Source organism: Vidua macroura, chromosome 7 (assembly GCF_024509145.1).
Source record: "Vidua macroura isolate BioBank_ID:100142 chromosome 7, ASM2450914v1, whole genome shotgun sequence".
NCBI lineage: Eukaryota > Metazoa > Chordata > Aves > Passeriformes > Viduidae > Vidua > Vidua macroura.
Window position 1 is genome coordinate 29,222,094 of NC_071577.1, and position 22,591 is coordinate 29,244,684.

General features: G+C 39.5%; 1 protein-coding gene across 1 annotated transcript in view; it reads right to left on the minus strand.

Annotated features, from left to right (window-relative positions):
* CLASP1 (cytoplasmic linker associated protein 1) overlaps positions 1 to 22,591 on the minus strand; it is a 170,016-nt gene that overhangs the window by 22,999 nt on the left and 124,426 nt on the right. The window contains exons 27-32 of the mRNA XM_053983207.1: positions 22,494 to 22,496; positions 22,093 to 22,256; positions 21,144 to 21,222; positions 20,728 to 20,871; positions 8,709 to 8,852; positions 7,346 to 7,452 (exon numbers count right to left, since the gene is read on the minus strand). Coding sequence (XP_053839182.1) covers positions 7,346 to 7,452; positions 8,709 to 8,852; positions 20,728 to 20,871; positions 21,144 to 21,222; positions 22,093 to 22,256; positions 22,494 to 22,496 — 641 coding nt within the window. The remainder of the gene's footprint in view (positions 1 to 7,345; positions 7,453 to 8,708; positions 8,853 to 20,727; positions 20,872 to 21,143; positions 21,223 to 22,092; positions 22,257 to 22,493; positions 22,497 to 22,591) is intronic.

Genomic DNA, 22,591 nt, shown 5'->3' on the forward strand with positions numbered 1-22,591 from the left:
ATAGCCATAATCCCTGGCTCCCAAGCAACGTGTTCGCACTACACTCACACAAGCATCAGCACCATGTATTTTGGCAAAGAAACCAAAGAACAATTCCCCAGTGTCTGGCAGACCAGGGAGAATGAGAAATCATTTAACAGACCAAGATCAGGAAACAAAAGCTTTGTTTCTGTAGGTTCATGAACCTGCAGAAGTTGAAGTATTTAAGGCTTTTCAGACAGCTGAACAACAGTAATGCACAGTAGTGCAGTAATGCACTGTGATGGCTTTCCAGACAGAAGGCAAGGCAGTTTTTAGGGTCTTTAGACATACCAGTCAGTAACAGGAAAATCTTTGTTTCATACAATCTCAAAAATATACATTTTGAGCTCAAGCACCTTTAATTCACAGGTCTTAAAGGGTTTTTCATACAACTTTGAAGTGGGCAATGAAACCACCATTTGAAAAGGTATACAAGTGAATGCACCTGTGTTCTCACACCAAGAGATGACATGACTTACCAAAGGCCACACAATTAAATCCATGGCAGAAAACCCAAGAAATAATCACAAATTTAATACTGACAATAAATCTGCTGAAGTCATCACTTCTTTCCTCAGGGATGAATTTTGCCCTACGCTGTTACCAAAGAACAATGAGAATACAGACTCTTCAGTGCAAAAGAACTAACGTAATTTCTCAGAGCCGCCAATCTGATACATTTGTCAAAGCACAAACCCACATTTTAATAAAAATCTAAAGACTCCAGTAATTTCATATGTCAGGAGTAAGCCTGTGTAGGAGGTCACATTATGGCTGTGCTCTACATGAATGAAAATTCTACAATGTGAACACACGTCTCTACTGACAGTATGTGCACTGGAATACTTCACAGACAACACAATGGGGGGAATAAAAGTAAAATGGAACTACACTCACCTTTCAGGAAAAAAAAAAGCACAAAAGGGAAAAGAAATTATGACCCATGCAGAAAACTAGAGGAAAGGCACAGGATGAATAAGAAGTGAGTAGAGATGAGCAGTGTTTAGGGATGTCACAACATTATTTTCCATCTGCTGCACAAAACCAATGCAGCTGTCTGTAAGTTTATAAAGATACAATTTGGTAGTTTTCCAGTCTGGCATGAAATACATTTTGCTTCCATAAACTGTTATTCAGTTTCCAATCCAAACTATGTGTAAGTAGTTCACAGTTTAGTGTCTTCAAGCAGTACACAGTAGCTCTAATCTTTGCACTTTCAGGCTCTGGACTGGAATATATGTTACATTATTCCAAACCTTATTATCTGGTGTCAGATAAAAGAAGACAGAAAAAACACTCTCAACTAGTTTTATTTCAAAAATCAGCATGGATCCCCTCCATAGATATCTCCACTGTCTCCTAGCAGAATCAGAACATTCATTTAAAGTTTTTAATTCTGCAGGTATTCACAGAGGTACCTACCACTGTATTCTACTTTCTCTCTCAGATGTCACAGGTTCTCAAATTTAGAGCCCTCAAACAAAAATTTCTTTGCTTTTCTTCCAATAGTTTTTCATTAGGACCTTTTGCTTTAAGCAAAGACTATATGTAGTCCTTCCTCAGGTAACAGACATATCTAAGTCAAAAGAAACCACACTTACAGATGGTTTGTTGTCATGGTTTAAACTTTAAAAAATCCAAGGAATTTAACAGAGATCTGACAAATTAAATTTGTATTCAGGTTGGGGTTTTTCTTAAAACCAGCATATAGCTTTAGTCTACCATATTGATCCAAGAGCTGAATGCAGACTGGAACAAAATGTGAAGGCACAGGAGGAGGAATAGATGTTGAAATTGTGACTGATAAATGCAAAATCTTGTGGTAAGGACAATTTTAATTTCAATACTACAAATTTCTAAGATGTTCCAAAATCACAATACACAAGCAAAGTTCTATGTGAAATCACTCCTGAGCTGTATGTGTCCATCTGAAGGTCCTCTAGTGCCACATTCACAGTGCAGCCAAATTGAAAGATCCTGCCCCAGTATCGTGACACAACCAGTGCCTGACGAAAGTGCTCAGCGACTGTGTTCTGGATTGGAAACTGACTGTGAAGCATCTTCCCTGCCATCTTCTTGAATGGGTGCAAGAGTCTGGAAAAATCCACTTTTTTTTATCCCCACTTGCATGCTGCATCTTCCTCAAGCAGTGAGCAAGTGGCTGGCTGTCACCCCTGCTCTCTGAAAGCTATCATCATCTCTTTGCCTTTTCCAACCAAAGCCTCTGCAAGTCCCACATCTGAACAAATCCCGTGGTGTGAAAGGTAAATAATACTGTGACACCTCAGACAAGTTGGTTTAACAGGTAGCTTGTTACCTGGGAGAGTAAGAGCGTCTGAAAGTCTTGTGGGAAGGAGCAGTGGGGATGGAGTTAGGCTGAGAAAGGGGAGGGGGGTGCTTCGAAAGCCCATCTGCACTCCAACCCCAGAGCCGACTGCCGTGACCAGAGGAGAAACAAAAGAGAGAAAAAACAGAGAAAGGAGAGGGAGGGAAAAAAAAAAGAAACTATAATCTGAGTGGCTTAGTGCTGTCATGCTGCCTTGGAGAGAGAAAAAAATTAATAGAAACAAAATTAAACAAGAATACTCCATTGTGCCTCACAAGTCTTTGTTTTGGCCTTTATTATTCATTTCCATTTTTATTCCTAACATAATATGATTCACAAAAAATCCAGTCTCTGCTTGTACTAACCAGTAGATTTTACAAATGGATATAGCCTCTATAAACAACTCCATTTATAATGTTCTATGCAAACAATCCCTGGCCACACATGTATTCCAACTCTACGCAGGTGTTTCTAAGCAACAGGATTTCCATGGAAGAAAGAAAAATTGGAATTTATTTTTTTTATTAGACACCTGAAGGTACCTTGTAAAGTTTGTCTCCTGGTGCCTCTATATAAGCCTGCAGTCTGGCCCTACACAATCAGAAAACCTTTGCAGGGCTTAAGATCTGGTCCTATTTCACCAGATTCAAACTGAACCCAAATATGCAGCAAGGGAAAAGTCAGCCTGGAGTGTAAACGTAACCTGGCCCAGGTCTCAGCAGACAAAGCTGGAAAGACTGGGTGAAACCAGCCTCTGAGTTGATTCAGATTGCTCCTTAAACTTTCACAGGCCTCTTTAAGTTATTGCATAACCTTTGGGTTAAGACATCCATTCCTGTGTCAATTTGTCCAACCTCTGCTTTTGTCCTTTTCTCATTAAGGTACATGGATTTTCAAAACCATCTTCCAAATGAGAACAGATGCTTGAGCTGGTGGAGTATTCATAACACTACTTTGTTTCTATTACAGTTCAGCACATTGTCTTGGATAGTTGTATTTGTACATATGCAAGTGAAAGATACTTTCACATGAGAAGTGACAAACAAGTCAAGGATTGCTCCAGGGCAAACAGCAGCAAAGCCAGTTAAAAAAACTACTCTGAAGAGCAGTGTCAAGAATTTCACTCATTAACCAGCAATCAAATCCCACAGCTATTACATGCCAGTATTATCAAGGAAATACTCGACTCCCAGACTGCTGATCAGAAGTCTCACAGCTCAGGTATCACCTATCTGAACACAGGACACCAAACAATGCAGGCTTGTCCTTACTGTATAAAGTAAGTGGCTTATTTTAATTCTGTTTCCATGCCTTTGCTTGCTCAACTTAATACTGAAAGCGTCAATCAAATTTTGTTTTTAATGGTCTTTTTTATTATCAGTGAAATAGCAAGTATGTAAACTTACATAGCCAGATAAAATTGTAACCTTTTATTCTGATGCATTTCCTCTAAACATCTTTGAAGGACTAAATTTTTTTTTTTTTAATTTTGGGTGATTTTTGTTTATTTGTTTTTAATAATAAAAACTAAGCACAGGTTTCTGGGCTACTTAATAATGGCAGAAACTCATTCCAAATGTATTCATTCAATTACTCCTACAAAATTCTAATATGTGAAGTTCCAAACCTGAATGTAACATTTAAGTTTGCAGAAGTTGATTTACCATTCAGAACAGTATTCTAACACCAAAGGACTTCACAACATAGCGTTTGCCATTTTGTACCACAACATAATTTATTAAATCTCAAGAAGATTTCTCTGTCCTACACAAACCTGAGACATTTATCTGTGCTTTGCCTAGGAAACATTTTTCTTTTTCAGCCTGAAGTCTGTTTTTTTTCCTTATATTCAGTCTTCTCAAATGCCCTTCTCTGTTTTCTTTTTCAGAAAGCACATCTCTCTTCCATAACTCCTCTCACCAAAAACTAAAACTGTTAAGGAAAAAGAAAATCAGATACAAATGCAGAAGTAACTCACAGATGTAGTGGATATGTTAGAGTGACCATGAAGCAGAACTGGAGGGAGCAAATGAAGGCAGGAGAAAGGACTCTGTCCAAGACCCTGAAGCATGCTACCCTCCTAAGACTTCAGGGGATACTTAAGCAGATGTTATCATCTGGATAGGCAAATCAGCTGCTTGCAGAGTCCATTTCAACCAAAGCATTCAAAATCTATCCAGAGAGCCCAAATACATGTACACATAAATACACAAACACACAAGTCCCAAAAAATCAGTCACTTGGAATACATACATAATACAGTATATCTGTATCAAGGAAACCTTGCTGACTAATGTTGAGGATATTGGCCACAAACCATTAGTAATAAGGGAGAACAGCTATGCTTAGCAGCATTTTCGTATTTCTATAGGACCCAATCACCCTTGCTACACATATTCCAGCTCCAAAGACATGTATGCCCCTGCATTTGACTCCAATCTGTGAACCAAGAAAAAAAAAATACAAGGAAAGCATGATCTTCAAAACCAAAACTGGCATTAAGAACTGGAGATAATCCTTCCACTGACTACACTCAGGCTGACTGTACAAGACATGGGCAGGGACAAGGTAAGCAGGGCCTGCACACAGAGCACCCCAGGAGGCAATGGGAATACACAACCTAACTACAAACCTTTGGCAGTAGGCCCCATAAAAATGTAAAGACAAGCCTACTTTTGGAGGAGAGCTACAAAAGAAACTGGGAATCTTTATCCTTTTACACTGCTATCAGAACGACCTGGAGAGAAAAGTGATATTTCACAGCAAGGCTGAACAGTAAACGTCAAGCATTTGAAATGGAAACATGACACTGAAGCACCTACGCCAAAGAATGTAATACTGCAGCCTACCCTACTTACCACAATCTGTCAGCACATTTTTCCAAGCCTCTTCTCTGAAAGGACAACCAGAGCTAAATTCTCCCTTTAAGTCAGGACCATGCCCGAACTGTGCTACACAAGACGTTTTCAAGAAGGATGCAGCCCAGCAGAGCTTCAGAAGCTAGTGCCCCTATTTGCAGTACTTGCCACTGCCTTTTCTACAAATGCAAAAATCTGCAGATACTGTTAGAGCTCAGAGGGCATTCACCACAAAAAAAGTACAGTTTCTCCCGTCCAAATATTTTAAAGGGCTTTCAAAGCAGCCTCCACCTTTACCTATCACTGAAGAGTAACTTTTAAACATCACTCTTGAATAACTAAATCTAACAAGGAAGCAGGACACACTTCTGGAAAAGTCACCTAAATTTTTGATTAAACACCTGCAAGAACTCTATAGAAAATGGAAGGAATGATTGTTTTCTAAAGGAGATTCCTGGCCAACTGCATCCATGGCAGAGTGCTCTGGAATGATATGCCCTCTCAAACTAGTCCTTGAGAACAAATCACATATAGAAGAAACCTTTCCGTTTCTAAATACAAAATGCTAGAAAGCAACAGCAACAATGTACACTGGACGCTTTAATCAATACTTTGATATTTGCCTCCTGACATCAAGAGGTGAGAAGAATGCAAAGACAAATAGAAAACAGTGAGCGAAGTGGCAATAAACAATTGTGTCCCAATGGCAAAACCCAAAAAGCATGGCAAAAGGTTGTGGAATTACAAAATAAGTGCCACATGCCACCATGGCCAACAAAACCACAACGTAACCACAGGGAAACACAGTCAATAATTTCCCATGACAGAAATCAGCAGGGCAACAATGCTCAAGCTATTCAAAAAGGAAGCAACATAGTTGGAACTGTTCCCCTGAAACTCTACCACTTAATTTCTTAATGAAACCTTTGTGGAAAAAACTCATAATAGGCAACTTGGCTTTGGCTTGCAAACTCTTGGTTTAGTTTTGAATTACAGCAGATTTAAAAGTCACAAAGATGTATTCAGACACCCAAAATTTTCTCAGGAAACCCCAATGATTCCTGTGCTGCTGGAATTAGCATAATTATTCATCAAATGCTAAAGGCCTGTACTTTTCCTGACACACTGCAACTCACATGTCTAAGCATCCCTTCAGAGAGAGTTTTGCAAGTAACATGGATAGATCAACAGATTTCAATGTGAACTACTACACTGCACTATGAACTGCAGTCCTCACCCAACATGGTTCCTTATGTTTCTTCCACAACCTGTCATGAAGAGGACAGGCAGACATGGGCAACAGAATTTAAGCTTTTCCAGCATGAACCAGAGCTTGTCCAGATAACAGCTTGCTACTTTCCTCTAATATTTCTATCGTCCCAGAACATACTGTCTACAATGCCATCTCCCCTGCTCTAAGTTTTAATGCTGCAAAACATCCACATTCCCAGCAGCTGAAAGTCCATGTTGGCTGAATACAAGATTTTGGAGTGGACCAAGATATTCTAGGATAGCACCTGCAGCTTCAGCAAAACACCTGGTTGCAACAGACCTGCTGCTCAAAAGACCAGGCCACTGCTCTGCTGGTGAGGAGCCAGGTGAGCAATTTGGGAGGTATTCAGCACTGAAACACAGTCACCACTCCTGCTTGTCCTGCATCCTCACAAAGCATAAGAGTGGAACAGCAGATACAGCACTTCTCTCAGCAGCACAAGCCCTGTAATAGTCAGAAGAATTACTGATTACAGGTCCACACCTAAAAAATGGCACAATCTGAAACTCATGTTCTGAGAGTCATCATAGACTTTGTGACATATGCAATCTCAACAAGACATTATTTCTAATGCTGCCAATTAATATTACCTTTATTATCCACAGATGTAATTCTGAAGAAGGCCACAAAAGAAAACTAATATGATAAGAAAAGACATTAAGATTACACAGACAGCATGAGGACTGGAACACTGAATTCAATCAGCAGCCACATATTATCATGTTCAAACACTGCTTCTCTGCAGAAATCTACTGTACACTTATTGTCTTGTTTTTGCTTTCAAAGTGAGTCATATTCTGTAAACGCACACTTGGTGTTGAAATCCTTTAGTATTTTGCAAGGGGTTTAATTAGCCTACCACATTACCTTGGAGACAGTCCACCATGGGAACAGTTGGTAGGTGAAGTTAAGGGGCTGGTTCTGCTGCTGGAGTGCCGGGAAGGAGTCCGACCAAGGGTATTGCTGGGGGAACCCTGACACAGAAGCAGGAAGACAGGGATTAGCAATGTGTTGCAATGCACAGCCAGGAATACAAAAACAGGTCCAAACAGTGCCTCTGTTTGCTCTAGACAAGCTTAGTGCAGTTTTGATTATGCCTCTTGACCTAAAAATCTGCAGCCATGGTTCATGTAGTCATTAATAGGCTCCTGAAAATATGACTCTGAGGATAAAGAAAGTGTATGTGCACTTCTCTACAACCCACAGTACCTGCAATTTACACAACACGTATGGCCTGCAAATATTGCCAGAGAAATGGTCAATCAATCCCACTTCTCAAACAAGATTTGCAAGGCTCCAAAATATGCTCATCATTACCCTGACAATTTAGTATTCTAATTACACAGTTATTTTCCACATTGTCTAAAGCATTCTGATTATGCTTGTTAGGAGCCTAAGTAAGCAGTCTAACTTTGCATTTTTCCACTAGCCTGAACAATCTTTTATACCACAGCAAAATTAGTAGAAATTGCTCTCAATTCTGATACTTTTCACATAGAGTCAAAAGTATTAGAGAATCCAGACCATTTGCCTGGAAGCCTAACACTGCAGTTCTAGCTTACACTAAATTCTACTTAGCCCTGTGGAAGTGCAAAGACAGGAGGGTTCAAATTCCAGCAAGTTCACAAGACTTCCAGCAAGTTCACAAGACTTCCACATTAAAAAGACAAAAAAAGTTCCCTAATCCTTGCTGCTCTGGGAAGGGAAAGAAATTTCCTATTTAAATCAACGAACATATTCCTTCAGTGAAATAAAAATATGTAAGAGCTTCATATAAAAGCAAAACATCAGGTAATAGGCATAGAGTGAGGTGACCTTGTAGGTCATATTAAAGATCTTGCAAGCTTCTTAACAGACAGTATAACTGTTATTAAATTGATCTCAATAATAGCCATAAGCCCAGAAAATCTGTGGTATCAGGATCTGTTTTAGCCAAAAAGTCATTACTGGCAGGACTTTCAAAAGCACCACCAACTTGAAAGCACAAGCCACACCAATTTTAATGTACTTCTCAGTTGTTTTTTAATCTCTTCTGGTTAGGACTATATTAAATTTTAAAATAACTGAGTTTCTTATTTTAATGGTCCCTATTAAAAGCAAAATCAAACAAAAGCCTCTGTTGCCATATTGCTTCAAGACAACAGTTACAGATAATTTGAACTGAACATCTGCAACAGCTTATCAATGAACTGCTGTCTTTGGGGCTCTGCTGTTTGCAAAGGCCTCTCACCATACTGGTGTTACTGGAGTTCTTGAGGTGGTTGTGCAGGAGCTTGGTAGCACCATCCTGGAATGTTTTTGGCAAGGCACCAAGTAACATGGTAAACTCAGGAGTGTTCAATTCAAAGAGAGAAATCAGGACTATTTGTGCTGCCTGAAAAGAAGAAAAAAGAGACCATCAGTTTTTGTTCTTTGAAAAGAGCATGCATTCTCTTGGTAGTGACCCTTACAGTAAATGATGTGTGTTTCATTCTAAAAGAAGACTCCCCTACGAGACAAATCTTTGAAATGTTCTTTGTGATATATCATAATGAATTACTAACAGCAATAGTTTTAGTTCTTACAGCTTAAATATATTTCTGCATTTATATCATTATTATCCCAGATGTGAAGTGTACAGATATTCATAGCCTAGTGAGAAACTCTTACCATTGTCCTGTCCAGCACATATTTCAATTGAACAAGTTACTGCAAAGATTTACTGAAAACAAATAAAACTAGAAGTTCAAATAAGTATGGATACTCTAGGACTGCAATTTGTCATTCCCGTGCTTTTTATTTTATGTGTGAATGGGATGAATTCTCTTCCCACCCAACCTCTTCTACTCCTAGGGATCCCAAGTTTCTTTCATCAAACAGATAATCCACCACTCCTTTTAAGTCTTGACCGCTTTTTCAGCAATAAAAAACCTCAGGGTTTTTCAGCAATAAAAGACTCCATCTGAAGTGGAAGACTTATGAGGATGGTGACACCACCATTCTCTTGACCATGGACCAGCTGGACTCACCACATTTCCTAAATTTAGTAAGTGAAACCGAGGTACCACTGAAACAATTGAGAAGTCTACCATTAATTTTACTGGACAGGGCTTGCTTTATGTGCCTCAGAGAAATCCTGCCAGAACAGGATCTCCCCTAGTCCATTAGCAAACATACTGCTCTGCAGATCCTGAACTAAGACAATGGAATCAAATGGGAATGGAAGCAGAATAAATCACAGTGTGCAGACCTGAAAAAGTAAATTAACATCACATGTTCCTAACTAGACTTCCCCAGCAGCATCCAACCTGTGTGGACGCACCAGTTTTGTGGGCTTTTTCTCTGTCTTTACCTTGAAAGTGTACAAACATCGATGAAAAGAACAATCAAAATGAAGCTCTGATGAAGGACCGTTGGTAGCCTGCAGCAGCACCTTCTCCAAGGGGGGTGTAGCCATTGACACATCAACTTCCAGAATACATATCTGGACACAAAGCAGTGGCTTGGGCTCACAAAGTTAAGCAGCAAAGCTACACACGCTCTTATTTTGGAAAAGCGTACCCATATGCTTAGGAGAGCAGACACTTGGGTTTGATCCTTTCATGAACTTTCTAAAGTCTCCTAAAAATGAAAACTAACTTTGGAAAGGGTACAAATGTAATTCACTGCTGTGGGGATAAATGTACATTCATCGTTCTCATCACTTTAAAGAAGGGTTTTTTAGTAAGTAACGTGCTCACAAACTTGCCATAATTAATCGGGTCTGCAATTCCCTGTGGAGTGGAATTCTTCACAAATTATGAACTTGGGTACACAAGCACCCTTCATAGTAGAGGGGAATCACAGTACACCATTGTTTCAGTGTGCAAAATGCAATTCAAGCTATACTGTTTTTTCTGCCATCAGCAACAACCAGCACAACTTTGTATATAAAAACATTTTCCATCCATGAAAGTTTGGTATCATCCTTTTCATATGGCCAAAGGAACCAAGGCCCACAACACTCAACAGGCTTCCAAGGACTGCAACAAACAACAGGTCTTCAGACTTCATACCAGATGCTGCCTCTCCTGCCAAAACTCTTACTGACTTGAACAGAAACACAGTATGCCATTATTCACTCCCTTCTATAGATATAAGGATGAAAGAAGTGGGGACATAGTTTCCCTGTGGCCTTCTCAGCTCCATTGTTTACCCTCCTCTGACCTGAAGCTTTGGACAACTCTGCCATGAAGCCTGCCTGGTATCCAACAAGGAAGTGTATTTCTGTCCATTTTGATCCAAGAACTTTTAAGCTTTCACCAGCACAGTATTTTCTGTAATAAAAATATTACTGCACACAAGAGATCTCAGAACAAGGAACAGCAAGTTGAACTGAATGCAAAGTGACAAATCATGCCAACATTCCCTCTGGTGAACGGCATGCGTATGCTCGATAGTTAGGAGTGGACATGCAGATCCTCTGTGTCAGAACAGGCAGATCTCACATTCATTGAGATAAAATAAAAAAAACCAACAAAACCAAAAATCCCCAAACCAAACCCCAGAAAAACTTATCAACAAGGTTCACAGACTGAGAGATTGCTTAGAGATTAGAATGTCTGGAGTTATCAACTGGTAAGTCAGGAGCTGCCCAACAGAGACTTTTGAAATGCATCTCAGAGATCTGAGAGAAACCTCCAGCAAAGCTCTACCACAAACACTAAGAGCACAGACATTGTCCTACAGGAGTAGCTGAGAGAAGTTTCAAGTCTCAGAGGTCACTGAGAGGTCTGAGAGGTCACTCAGTTTTGTTCCACTTTTGCTTTTTGACTTTTAGTAACAACAGAACTATGTCTGCCCTCTTTCTTTGCACAAAATACAGCTTGTCTTTAGGATTTTCTGCCTGAATTCTCTATACCCAGTGCTCTTCAACAACTTTCCTGTCACCTGTTAATAGTCACTGGGCTTTGAATGACGTGCTTAACAGTAGCTCCCAATGCTCACAATCTTCTGTGGCCTTAAAGAAAACAGACCTATAGTTTATGCCTTTTGAAATAAAGCCAAGGACTACTACATCCCAAGATGGCAACACTGGTGTAACATGGGTAAAACCCTATCTGTGTTCTTTCTAAATTGTCCTCAGACATCCAACAGCACTTCCAGGTTTATTTCACGCAAAAGTCATTATTTGAAAGTGCGCCCATAATTTCCTACTTAATATTTAAGACACAAAGGTCTTGATCCCTACCACTGTAAGAGCAACACTGCTACTTACTGGCCTCAAAAGCTGGAAGGTCTATGCTAGCTTGAAACCACATTTGTAACATGCTCCAGGTTTCATTCCTGAAATGTTTCTAACACAAGTAATTTTATTTCAGTAATGAAGAGCATCAGGAGCAGCATTTACACATCTGTTGTAATAGTTAGATCTGGAAACACTTGATAATCCTCTAAGTTTCACTTATCTAGCATATTTTTACCTAATCAAAGGACATCTTCTACAGATAATGTTTCTAAAAATTTTAAATCTGTGGATTTTCAGCTTGTGACAAACCAGAGTAATTTTCATAATCTCTGAACTTCTGGACGTCTTGCTTCATTAGATTACTATCAGAGTAAATAAATATAACAAGCAATAAAAAAACTTGTTTCTGTACACAATGTACAAACATTCTCCATGCAACATTCATGCTTGATGATATATAGTCTGAAGAAAGTAATATCTGAATTTTCCCTTGCCTTTGTGTCCCAGTACCATTAGTACAGAACACTAATCCATCTCCTTCAGCGACATATAACGTAGACCCTACAGATTATCTAATCTTAATGAAGCCATTCTCTGCTGGCTTCAGCTGGAAAAACTCCAGTCACTTCAGAGCCTGACTATGCTAGAGAAGGGGTCTGGCTCAGTGTCAGGTTCTTGAATCATTTCCAAAGGATTACTTATGTCACTTTATTATTTTCCGTATCACAATGCAGTGAGAGATCAGGTTCCACGAGCCAGTAGCAGCTCCCAAAGTTTCACACTTAGGTCATTGCAATTCCTGCTGTCCAACAGTGTCAACTGCTAAAGGGACACAAAGGCTTCAGCAATATCTGTTTTTTGTTTTTACCTAGATGGTGGATGATAGTCAGATTCATCCAAATCTGTAACTTTTTCAACTTGGCTGAATAATAATAAAATTTCCTGGAAATCTTTTGGGCTTATTGAGCAAACAGACCAAGGATAAGTGGAAAAATCCATTGATTTTAGAAAGGAAATGTGGTTAGTGACCTAAGGTTAAAAAAAGACTTATGACTGCTGCTGCTGCTGCTCCAGTGGACCAAGCAGAACAAGCAGAGAGTTGCCTGAGTACATGAAGGCAGTTTCCAAGTTACTCAAACATCTATTGGTGATGGGCTCCCAACACTGGCAGCCCCATAAAAGAAGGGGACTTTGTACCCTGATCCTTTATGAGAAACTACAACAATAGAGTTAACAGAAAAACACATCAAAGCCAAAAATTACTTCAGACAGACACACTTTTTTCAGGCTCTCAGTCCAGGTCTCTTTACACAGCTAGACAGTTGAGTTTAGACTGCAAACACAATTAGTGTGATTAGTGCACAAGGCTTTCAGTCTACCTGTTTACATTTCTCTTCCAAGTTTCCTTCACCAGGCCCTGAGGAGGCTGTAGTTGTCCTAGCTGGCAAATCCTCACCTACCCAACTATGCATCGTCTGGGTTTGACAAACAGGAAAGTTGGTATTATTCAAAGAAAACATGGATTTCAACTCAATCACCTAAACAATACACATGGTATCCTTCTGCAGAAGAATTCTGATCAATTTCTTGCTTAATTCCAAGTAATGGAACCTAATAAAAAAAACATTATTTCACGTAATCAAAAGAGCATACCTTTCGGCAGAGGGCAGCTGAAATTAAATTCAAAATTAAATTTGGCCACAGCTCTCAGGCTTAGAGATCATCCCTTAGTTCTTCTACAAGCCATTGCTTTGGCAACCTCCTGGTGGCCTCCACAACCACTTGAAAACTTCTGCTGAGGTGCAGAGGCTAGGCAATGCTGAATTGAGATGGCACTTGCATCTGGCCAGCCAGGAATGGAGGAATAGTTGCATCTCCCTGTACCTGCCCTCAGAGGTATCTCTAAGTTCAGAGGAAGTTATGGTTAAAACTTGCAAACTCCTGTCTCCAGACTGGACATCAGTCTGATGGACCAACACTGCCTATAAATGCCTTTTATCAGTCTAGGGAAGAGCCTCACTAGCATCTACTCACTTTTGACAAACAATTATATTCTGAATGCATCACCATCCAGTCTAAGAAAAATGTGGTTTTTAATAACTTAATGCACAATGGAGCAGAGAAGCTCTCTCTCATGTCACTTTGATTTATGCTAAACTGCAGATCAAATAGAGATCCACTGAGATCAAGGGGTAGCTCTTGCACATTAGGCAGCTTGCATTAGCACACACTGGCATACGGCTTCAGTTCTCCAACGAGTAGCTGGTGTTAAGTGAGAGTTACTGAGAGTTTGCAAGCTCTAAGCAAGTGTTATTTCAGTGTACTTTCCAGCAATTAAGTATTTGCTGGCACTGAACTAACTATCTACCAAACCTTCTGCTTGTTCCTTTTTCAGGCCTAGAATCAGATGAGGAAGGACATCCACATTACAGACATGGCAATGCAAAGCACAGTGGCTTTAGCAGTTTATACATAATCCAAGCACATTAGCTTGAGTACAAGTTTTTAAACACACAGTTTTCCCAAAACACTTGTATTAGCATATGCTGTTCATATCCACATCCTGAAAGGGAAGAATTTGTTTAACAGATTTAAATACAGAAACAGATTAAATCCATGTTGCTATTCTGTTTTACATAGTACATACTTTATACATCACAAAGGGCTTTTATAAGTCAGAGATAGTTGCATTACAAGTGTCAAAGACTTCTCAGAAAAGTGACAGCAAAAAAGATGCAGCACCAAATCACCATATGTTTGGAATACTGTTCTATAGCAGATTATGACTTGTGTGCTGTTGTTTCATGACCTGGGCACAGAAATGACCATGGCAAAAATGTTCATTATTTCTTGAGAACCAGACATGATCCCAGAAATCAAGTTTGATGAAGGCTACCCTGAGTAACTTTGCTTATTACAAAATGGCAGTTGTTGCAAAAACAGGTTTCAGGGCTAGAAACACATGTTTCTAGCATAGGGCTAGAAACTTTGGGCTAGAAACCTTTCATTAACAACTGAGAAACTTTACTTATAAACCTGGCATGATAGAAGTCTGAATTCTCAGGCAAAAGTTCCCACACGTAAACTAAAAAAGAAGAAGACCTACTGAAGTCATATGGTTTGTAATGAAAACATGCACTTAATCTGCATGGATTTTTGAAATGCTAGAGGAAGTACAGCAGAATTATCTGTCACACTGCAAACAGCTCTGCAATGCATCATGTAAACATCACCTCTAGACTTGATTTTCAAAATAGAAACATCACCTATACCTGTGTAGGCGTGTGAGTGCTTATATAAATGGCACGTACACACAAACAGATACATAAGTGTGACTATGCAAATTCTGGGAAGCCACTTCTTCTCTCGTATTACCACACACCAGCTCTTTAAGTGCAGAGTATGTATATTCAAACTGCTTTCAGTTTAAGGAAATCCACCCCAGAACCATGCTCCCAACAAGCACATCCCCATTTTCAGGCCACTAACATTGGGCGAAAGCCATTTTCCTCACACTGCGTACACTCAAAACATTTGGGCTCTCATAGCTCTGCAGCACCAAATTCAAAACAAACAGAAAATGAGGGATACTATTATGGAAACACAGCTAGGACATAGAGATCCTTTTTGTTCTAATAGCTTTAAATCAAGTAAACACTACAGTCCACCAGGTGTCATTTTTATGTATTACACTCTTTTTCCTAACACTGTTTTAAATGCTTTATAGAAGTTCCGCTGGGCACTTACACCGAGTTTGACTTTTTTTGGAATATTCTTTGCAAAAGGCTGACCTCAGCAATATGGACATAGTCCTATTTAAGATTCCATAAGCCTGAAATGAAATCCTAATATCCTAACACCCAGTGCTCTGGTAACTTGGCTCATCATGGAGTCCATGAGATGCACAAGTCTGGTGTAGGAATGGTGTAGGAATACTGCAAGAGTGCTAGAGAAAGCTCTGACCCAGAAAGGCAAGGGCCTGTGGCTAGAGAGTACCAAAATAATTTGCCATTCAAAAGTATTTCTGCAAATGTCCTCTTTGCCACTGCTACTGTAACAGGCCATGACCAACACTGTTCACTGTGTTCACTGAGTGTTCACTGCTCAACACCAGTACAAATAAGCAATGCCATTTCAGCTGACTAGGAGGCTCTGAGAGTGCTCTTACACATCTGTCCCAGAGCAGCTGAAATCAGAGTGATGTTGGATGGATGATTAAAACTTCCAAGAGTTTTTAGAGGTCTCATGGCATCACATGCAAAGGAGCCTAATTTCCTTTCCTGTCACTGGTCCTCCTAAAAGTGTTTGCTTTCCTGTCACTGGTCCTCCTACAGATATCAGAGAAGTATTTTATCTAAAGTTGCTTGATCTATCTTCACTGATAGATAGGTTTTGCTGATCAAAGTGACAATATTAGTATTTCCAAGGAAAGACCTTGAGGATTACTAGTTAAAGAAGTAAATGCATCTTCATTGCCTGCTTCAGCTTATGAAGTGTCTGTTGGCCTGCAGTTTTCTTTTTGAAATGTTCCTCATCTTCTTCGTAATTCAGAAACTGTTCCTCAATCAGTTTTGTGAAAAAAATCTGATCCCAAATTCATTTTCTTTCAATATCCTTTGACTTCACCTGCAAACCAGTGGTAGTAATCCAAGGAGGGCCTTCCTCAAGCCCTAAGGAGGGCTTCATCTTCATGAAAATTGGAGCAACACAAGCACCCTCCTGGTTTTTTTGATTCAGTGCAATCAATTTGGTTTTTCTTACCAAAACCCAGTTGAAAGAGGAAGTTTTCCCAGTTACATAAGTGGAAGGTAGAATATGATGTACACGTGACACAAGGCTGCCCATAACCTGTAAAAATGCCTTCAGGCTTGTAAAATAAAACCACTGTAGGAATGTTTTATCAACAGAGAAGCCAGTCAGGATATCTGGAGCAAAGGAAAAACTTTCTGCTGCCCTGAGATTACTAGTCCAAATACCAATCAGGCAATACAGATCATGTTGTTTATCATTAAGACCAGAGCTGGGCTGATTAACAAGATGGTAAGAATTGTCACTGGCCCTTCATCTGAGGAGGCCTCACTCCCCTTCAGCCTGTACAAGGTCCTCCTCAACACTAAGATCCTGTGTGCCCTCACGGCTGATCCCACACCCACAAATTCTCGGCACTCATGTTAAACAAAAATTTCCATTCAGACAAGCCTTGGACATGAGGTTTCTGTAGGCTTTGGCCAAAGTCAAATTTCCATTCTCAAACTGATGGCTCTTTTCCAGGATCAAAGTATTTTCCCACACAGAGCCTGTCATCCAAATTCAATCAGCACTTTACCTACGTAAGGATTGCACAACAACTTTGCTGGCAATATCACTAATAGGATGGTGAAGTTACTGACTTACAACGTCCTCACAGACCAGTCATCACAGTACTGGCATTGTCATTGTGTTACTTTTCTGTGTTGTAATTAACTGGCTTTTGTAAAATTATTTCATCAAATCACCAAATCAAACAATTTCGAGAGGAAAATCGGAATTAACACCCTGCTACAGCAGGAAACAAATCAGTGCAGAGGAAAGCCAAGTACCTCACACAAGGTTAGATGCTACTGCAGTCAAAATTACAGCTCAGTTATCTGGAATCCTGATCTATGCCCTGCCCACTGATAAGCTCTGCTTGGGGAAGAAGCCACGAGCTGACTGCATGTGCAGGAATCACCAACAGGTGCTCTCCTCACACTGGAACCACATCCCATCCAGGTCTCCACATGGCACTGCAGGAGCTGCTCCTACCCTGTGGCTTTTGCTCAGCATGGAAGGCAAATGTCTTCACCTTTCTTCCGGCATTGCTTGCAGGAAGTAAATCTCAAGCTGAATGCAGGGTAAACACCCACAAGTACTAACAATCTTTAAAACAAGACAAATATTTACCCATAACACACTGCAGATCACCCTATTTTAAACCTAAAGCTTGACAATAATTATAACTGCACATAGTTCATGGCTACTATCAGCAGTTTAAATGGTTTCGGCCCTGAGAGGGAATCACAACATTTTGTCAATGCACACTTTAGTATCAACTGCATGCTCCTCACAGTACATCACATTCTCCTTGTGATAACAGAGCTTATGTTTTAACTACAGATGTCATTCCATACAGGACCATAAACTGCTTTATGCAAAACAGCATTTGACTTTTTCTTATCTCACTAGCTACAAAACATGAACTGTAGTTCAAGTTGTGTCAGATTGGTTAAGTGTGCTCATTAAGTGTGTTTAAGTGTTGTCGGAAGAAAACACAAAGTTATTAATAAAACTGTAGCATTCAGCTTGAAAAGGTTGTTGGGCTAAATGACATTTTTTGTTCTATTTTTCCCCAGTGCCTTAACACTATGTGGCTGGGACCTCCATGACCATCACACATAGTAAGTAGCAGTAATGGACAGACTATCACTAACAAAAGGATAATCTCAGTATAGACTGAAAATCAGTTCTGTTCTTGAACAGATGCATTGATTGCTATTACAGGATCAGATTTGCATGACTAATTGCCACGTGCACACAGCAGCCACATGCCTTCCTCACTGACAGACACCACCTGTGTGAGGAAGTTTGCTTTATCTGCCTCTGCTCAAAGGTAAAACCCAGACAGAATAGCATGGCCACCAGATGTTACTTGCATTATGGTAGAATTCAGTAACTCAGTAACCCAGTAACTTGGGTGAAGAGGATATTGGCTGTAGGACTCCATTTCTTGGGGGAAAAAGTCCCTGGCTCCATGAGCAGCTGAGCAGCAGCATCACTGTTCCACCAAGTCAGCCACACCTGTAAACAGGACTGCACCACCCAGGAGCTCTTTGTCACTTGCAGGAGCTGAGTTCATTGCACTCGTAGTCTTAAGACCAGATTCTATTGAAGAACTATTTTTACACTTTTTACAGGCCACTTGTGGTACTTCAATCAACTGAAGATAAAACTGATTCTTCTACTTCTCCCCAATAATCTCCACCGCTGTCACCATTTTCAGCTTGTCACAGTATTTACAGGGCATGGCCTGCTTTGCATGAAGAAAACCACAAATCTTGAAGGCCACCATAATACCATCCACAAGGGTGGAAGAAGATGCTTAAATGAATCATCTTGATATTAGAAAGGTAATACTTTGTTTCCCCAAGTGCCAGAAAAAAACACGGCAATATTTAATTGTGTTCTTCAGAACATTTTACCTGCCTAGATTGGCTCTTGATAATCCAATTCACTATTGCATAATCAATTCATAAGTCTGTTAACTACAGTCCTGACAGAGATAATGGCCAATGATTGCTTATAAATCCTTAGCTACACTGTTTCTTCTAAAGTCTCTGGTTTGTACTATGTTCTTAATAAAATCATAGTACAGCAATGGTATGATTAAATAAAGGTCACCTGTGCATTTGTTTTTAGTAGCCTAAATTAGCTTAACTGTATAATAATTTATTTGGAAACTACTGGCACCAAAGGCAAATCCAAGTTATATGCATGTTTAATAAAAAGAATTTTGATTCAGTAATCTGCCAGCCCCAAGGCACTTGCCCAAGTACTACTCAGGTAAAGTCTGCTAGAAGTTTTGCCAGAGCTGTGCAAGCCAATGGAACAGACAGAAGAATGGACACCATGCAGTGAGCACCTGTTCCCCACAGCCCACAGGGAACAGCAAACATCCAAGTTTTCAGCTGCAGCAGATACTCTCTGCTTCCCTTTGCACGCAGCAATGATGACCCCTAATGGTGGAATGTTTCTCCTACTGAGCATTATGAGATTTTGCTTTTCAATGCATATTTCTACTTAAAATAATTACAACTTCCCCTCATAGCCCAGCAGCCAAATAAACTGCTTGAGATTCACCTGAACTGTAACACAGAAGCAGCTGCTTTGCCTGATCAATTCTTTCTGACTTTGGACATGGAAACATTAAAATGCAAATCCATATTCCAGGTCTAAGTCCAGAATTTAAAGTACCCCTTTTTCCTGAGGGAGACTATCTTACAGAAGCAAGTTTCAGTTACAGTGCTGTGAATAATGCCTGCAGGAAGTCTTCAGAAAAGAGCATATTCCTTTTTCCCCCAGAACCAATTATCTGTATGTGAGCAAGCAAACAGCACACGCCCAAACAGCTTCTTTGAAGCCTTCCTTCAGCTGCTGGATAATGCTGGATAATGCAGCACATTTGATACCCAGCAATCTTTTCATCAGAATCAAATAAAAGTGATTTTAATATTTCCAAAGTTATAAAATTGCATGTTATTCTAGTATTAAGTCAACATTTTATGTGCATAGAATGTAAAGTTCTCATACAATTTTTACATTCTGGAATTATTAAAATTTGGCTGGGATTTTTAAATCCAAGTACATCTCAAAGCCTTTAACTCCTACTGGAAATAGAAGGTAATTCTAAATTGTGTTACAGATGCCAGGTACAAAAAACTAAGTCTTGCTTTTCTCTTGGGAGAGATGAGTATCACTACCTGTCCCATTTTAGCTTGCCTGACACTTGCATCGAGAGCAAGATAAAGAACAAGGTAACTATTACCCAGACCTGACCTAATTGTGTCAGTTTTTTCCAGGTAGAGATAAACACACAGCCCTTAAAAGAGAAGGGTTGAGAGCCCCTGGCAGCTTACTGATTTGTTTACTTTCTTTTAACAACATTATAACACTGAAGTTGTGCTAGCTTTCAGTCTACAAAGCACAAAACCTTCATCTAAACAAAACACAAACCTAGAGATATTCCAGAATGCTCAAGAAAAAGCACATTTTCAAATAATTATCTCTTTTTGTACGGTAATAGTAGTTAAAGTCACACAAGTAAAAAAATATCTGAAGACATGCTTCAGAATTGTGTGGGGACTGAAATGACAGTTTTGTTTGGACAGTGAGGTATGTAAAATCAGGGCTTTTTTAAGTTTGAGTCTGATCAGTGAACTTTTCATTACCTTTATGACAGGTTTGTTTGGTTTTTTTCTCCTTCCTGAAGAGCAATAATTACTGCAAATACTTCATTGTCCTGGCTTACCTTTCTCACATCTGAGCTCTTTGGTTCTGTAGTCCAAGTTATAATTCTAGATACAGCAAGTCTTGTCTCACTGGAATTCACAAAGTCTGTTGGATCCATCTGTCTTGCCAAGGACTCAATATACTTCAGGATAGCAACCTTGACCTGAGAAATGCAAAGGGATTTGTGAAGCTCAGGATGTGGCAAAGATGTATTTTTCCACAGGAACAGAGCCCACTGCAGATTGACAACACTTACATCACATGGTGGGGAGGAAGTATTCCTGGCACATGTCTCCAAGTTGCCAATATAGTTTCTATATCATGCACATAATACAACAATTACCTTCTCATGAGTTCCATGCTTTATGGCATGCCTGACATGACAAGCTAAGACAAGCACATTGATGCTTTAGTGAAATGGCTTTTGATACTGACCTTCAGGTTTGGTGTCTGGGTCTGATCCACAATAAACCTCATCAAAATGTTAAATTGCTGATCAAATGGAAAAGAATCCCTGTCCAAAAGAAACAAAAGCAAAAATGTAAAGGAACATAAATGAAGTTAACTCAATACCTCGAAGCTTACAAAGCAGATTTCAACACACTTTTCTTCTTGTTAACTTTACCATCAATAAGAGAAACTTTAAGCTTAAGGATTAGCTAGTTATTGACACAATACTGGAGAAAACGGCTAAATCAGTATCTTTGCACAGTGTTACTCTACTGTCTGTACACTTCTGTTGGCATGGCTGTCTATTTCATTTCAGACTCTGCTTTGTTCCCTTATCTCTAGAAGCAGCTTGGTTTATCTTGTCCTTAGGGTTCATACCTGGTTTTGATCTCTCTTCTCTTTTTCCCCCACTATTTTCTCCTAGATTATCACTACTTTTTATTTTCTTTTTTAATTATCCTATTTCTAGAATGAGCTCAACTTTACTGTGATAGTGTCCTGTGCTGGACATGGAGTACAGAAATTGGTGTGAGCACTGCAGCAGCACTCAAGGTCCTATTCTGACCTGTTATTTGTGTTTGAACAACATAAAAGAGGTGCTGAACTTTGTGGTACAGCACCATTCATAGACTGAATACTGCAATTTTTTGGGTACCTGTCAATCAACAAACCCTGATATCTGAGCATATACCCCACAAAACCCTAAAATTAATCCGGTATATATTTTTAAATTTATGCTTTAAAGTTATTTATTTAGAAGAGAGACAGACTTTTTTAATTCAATACTTGAAATACTGTGACATAACTTTGTTCTCCTTTATTTTTATATTCATCAAGAATTGAGCCCTCAAAATCACAGCACTACTGATTTCTAAAATCATACCTTCCTGTATCCCAAAAAAACTCCACAACATTTGCCATCTGAGTACTCTACCTGGTGACATCCAGAGCTTTCTGGACTTTTGCTTGCACAGACCCTAACAAATCTGCTCCCATCTTCTTTAGCAACTGGGTCAGGAGAACAAAAAGCCAATCCTGCAAGTCATCTTTATGAATGATGATGAAATCAACCAGGGTTTCCAGAAACATGCTGAAGACCTATAAACAAAACAAGTGTCAGAAAAAGAAATACAGCTCTTAAAATAAAAATATTCAAAGGGGAAAGGGGTTTACAGTCTGAGTTTCAGGATGATTTTGTTATAAAAGTTTCATGAATGAATGATTTTAGTGACTACATAGCTCTGGGAAAAAAATCAGACAAGACATGTCTAAAATGTGTTGTATTAAAATACCACATGTAACGAATGAAGGAAGGAAGGGGCAGAAAACACTTACTCTCTGTTGTGAATTCCACGGCAAAGCAGGCCATGCAACAAAACAAACCACTCGTTAGCACACAGAGTGATCAAGGATGCAGTTTCTCAACATATAAA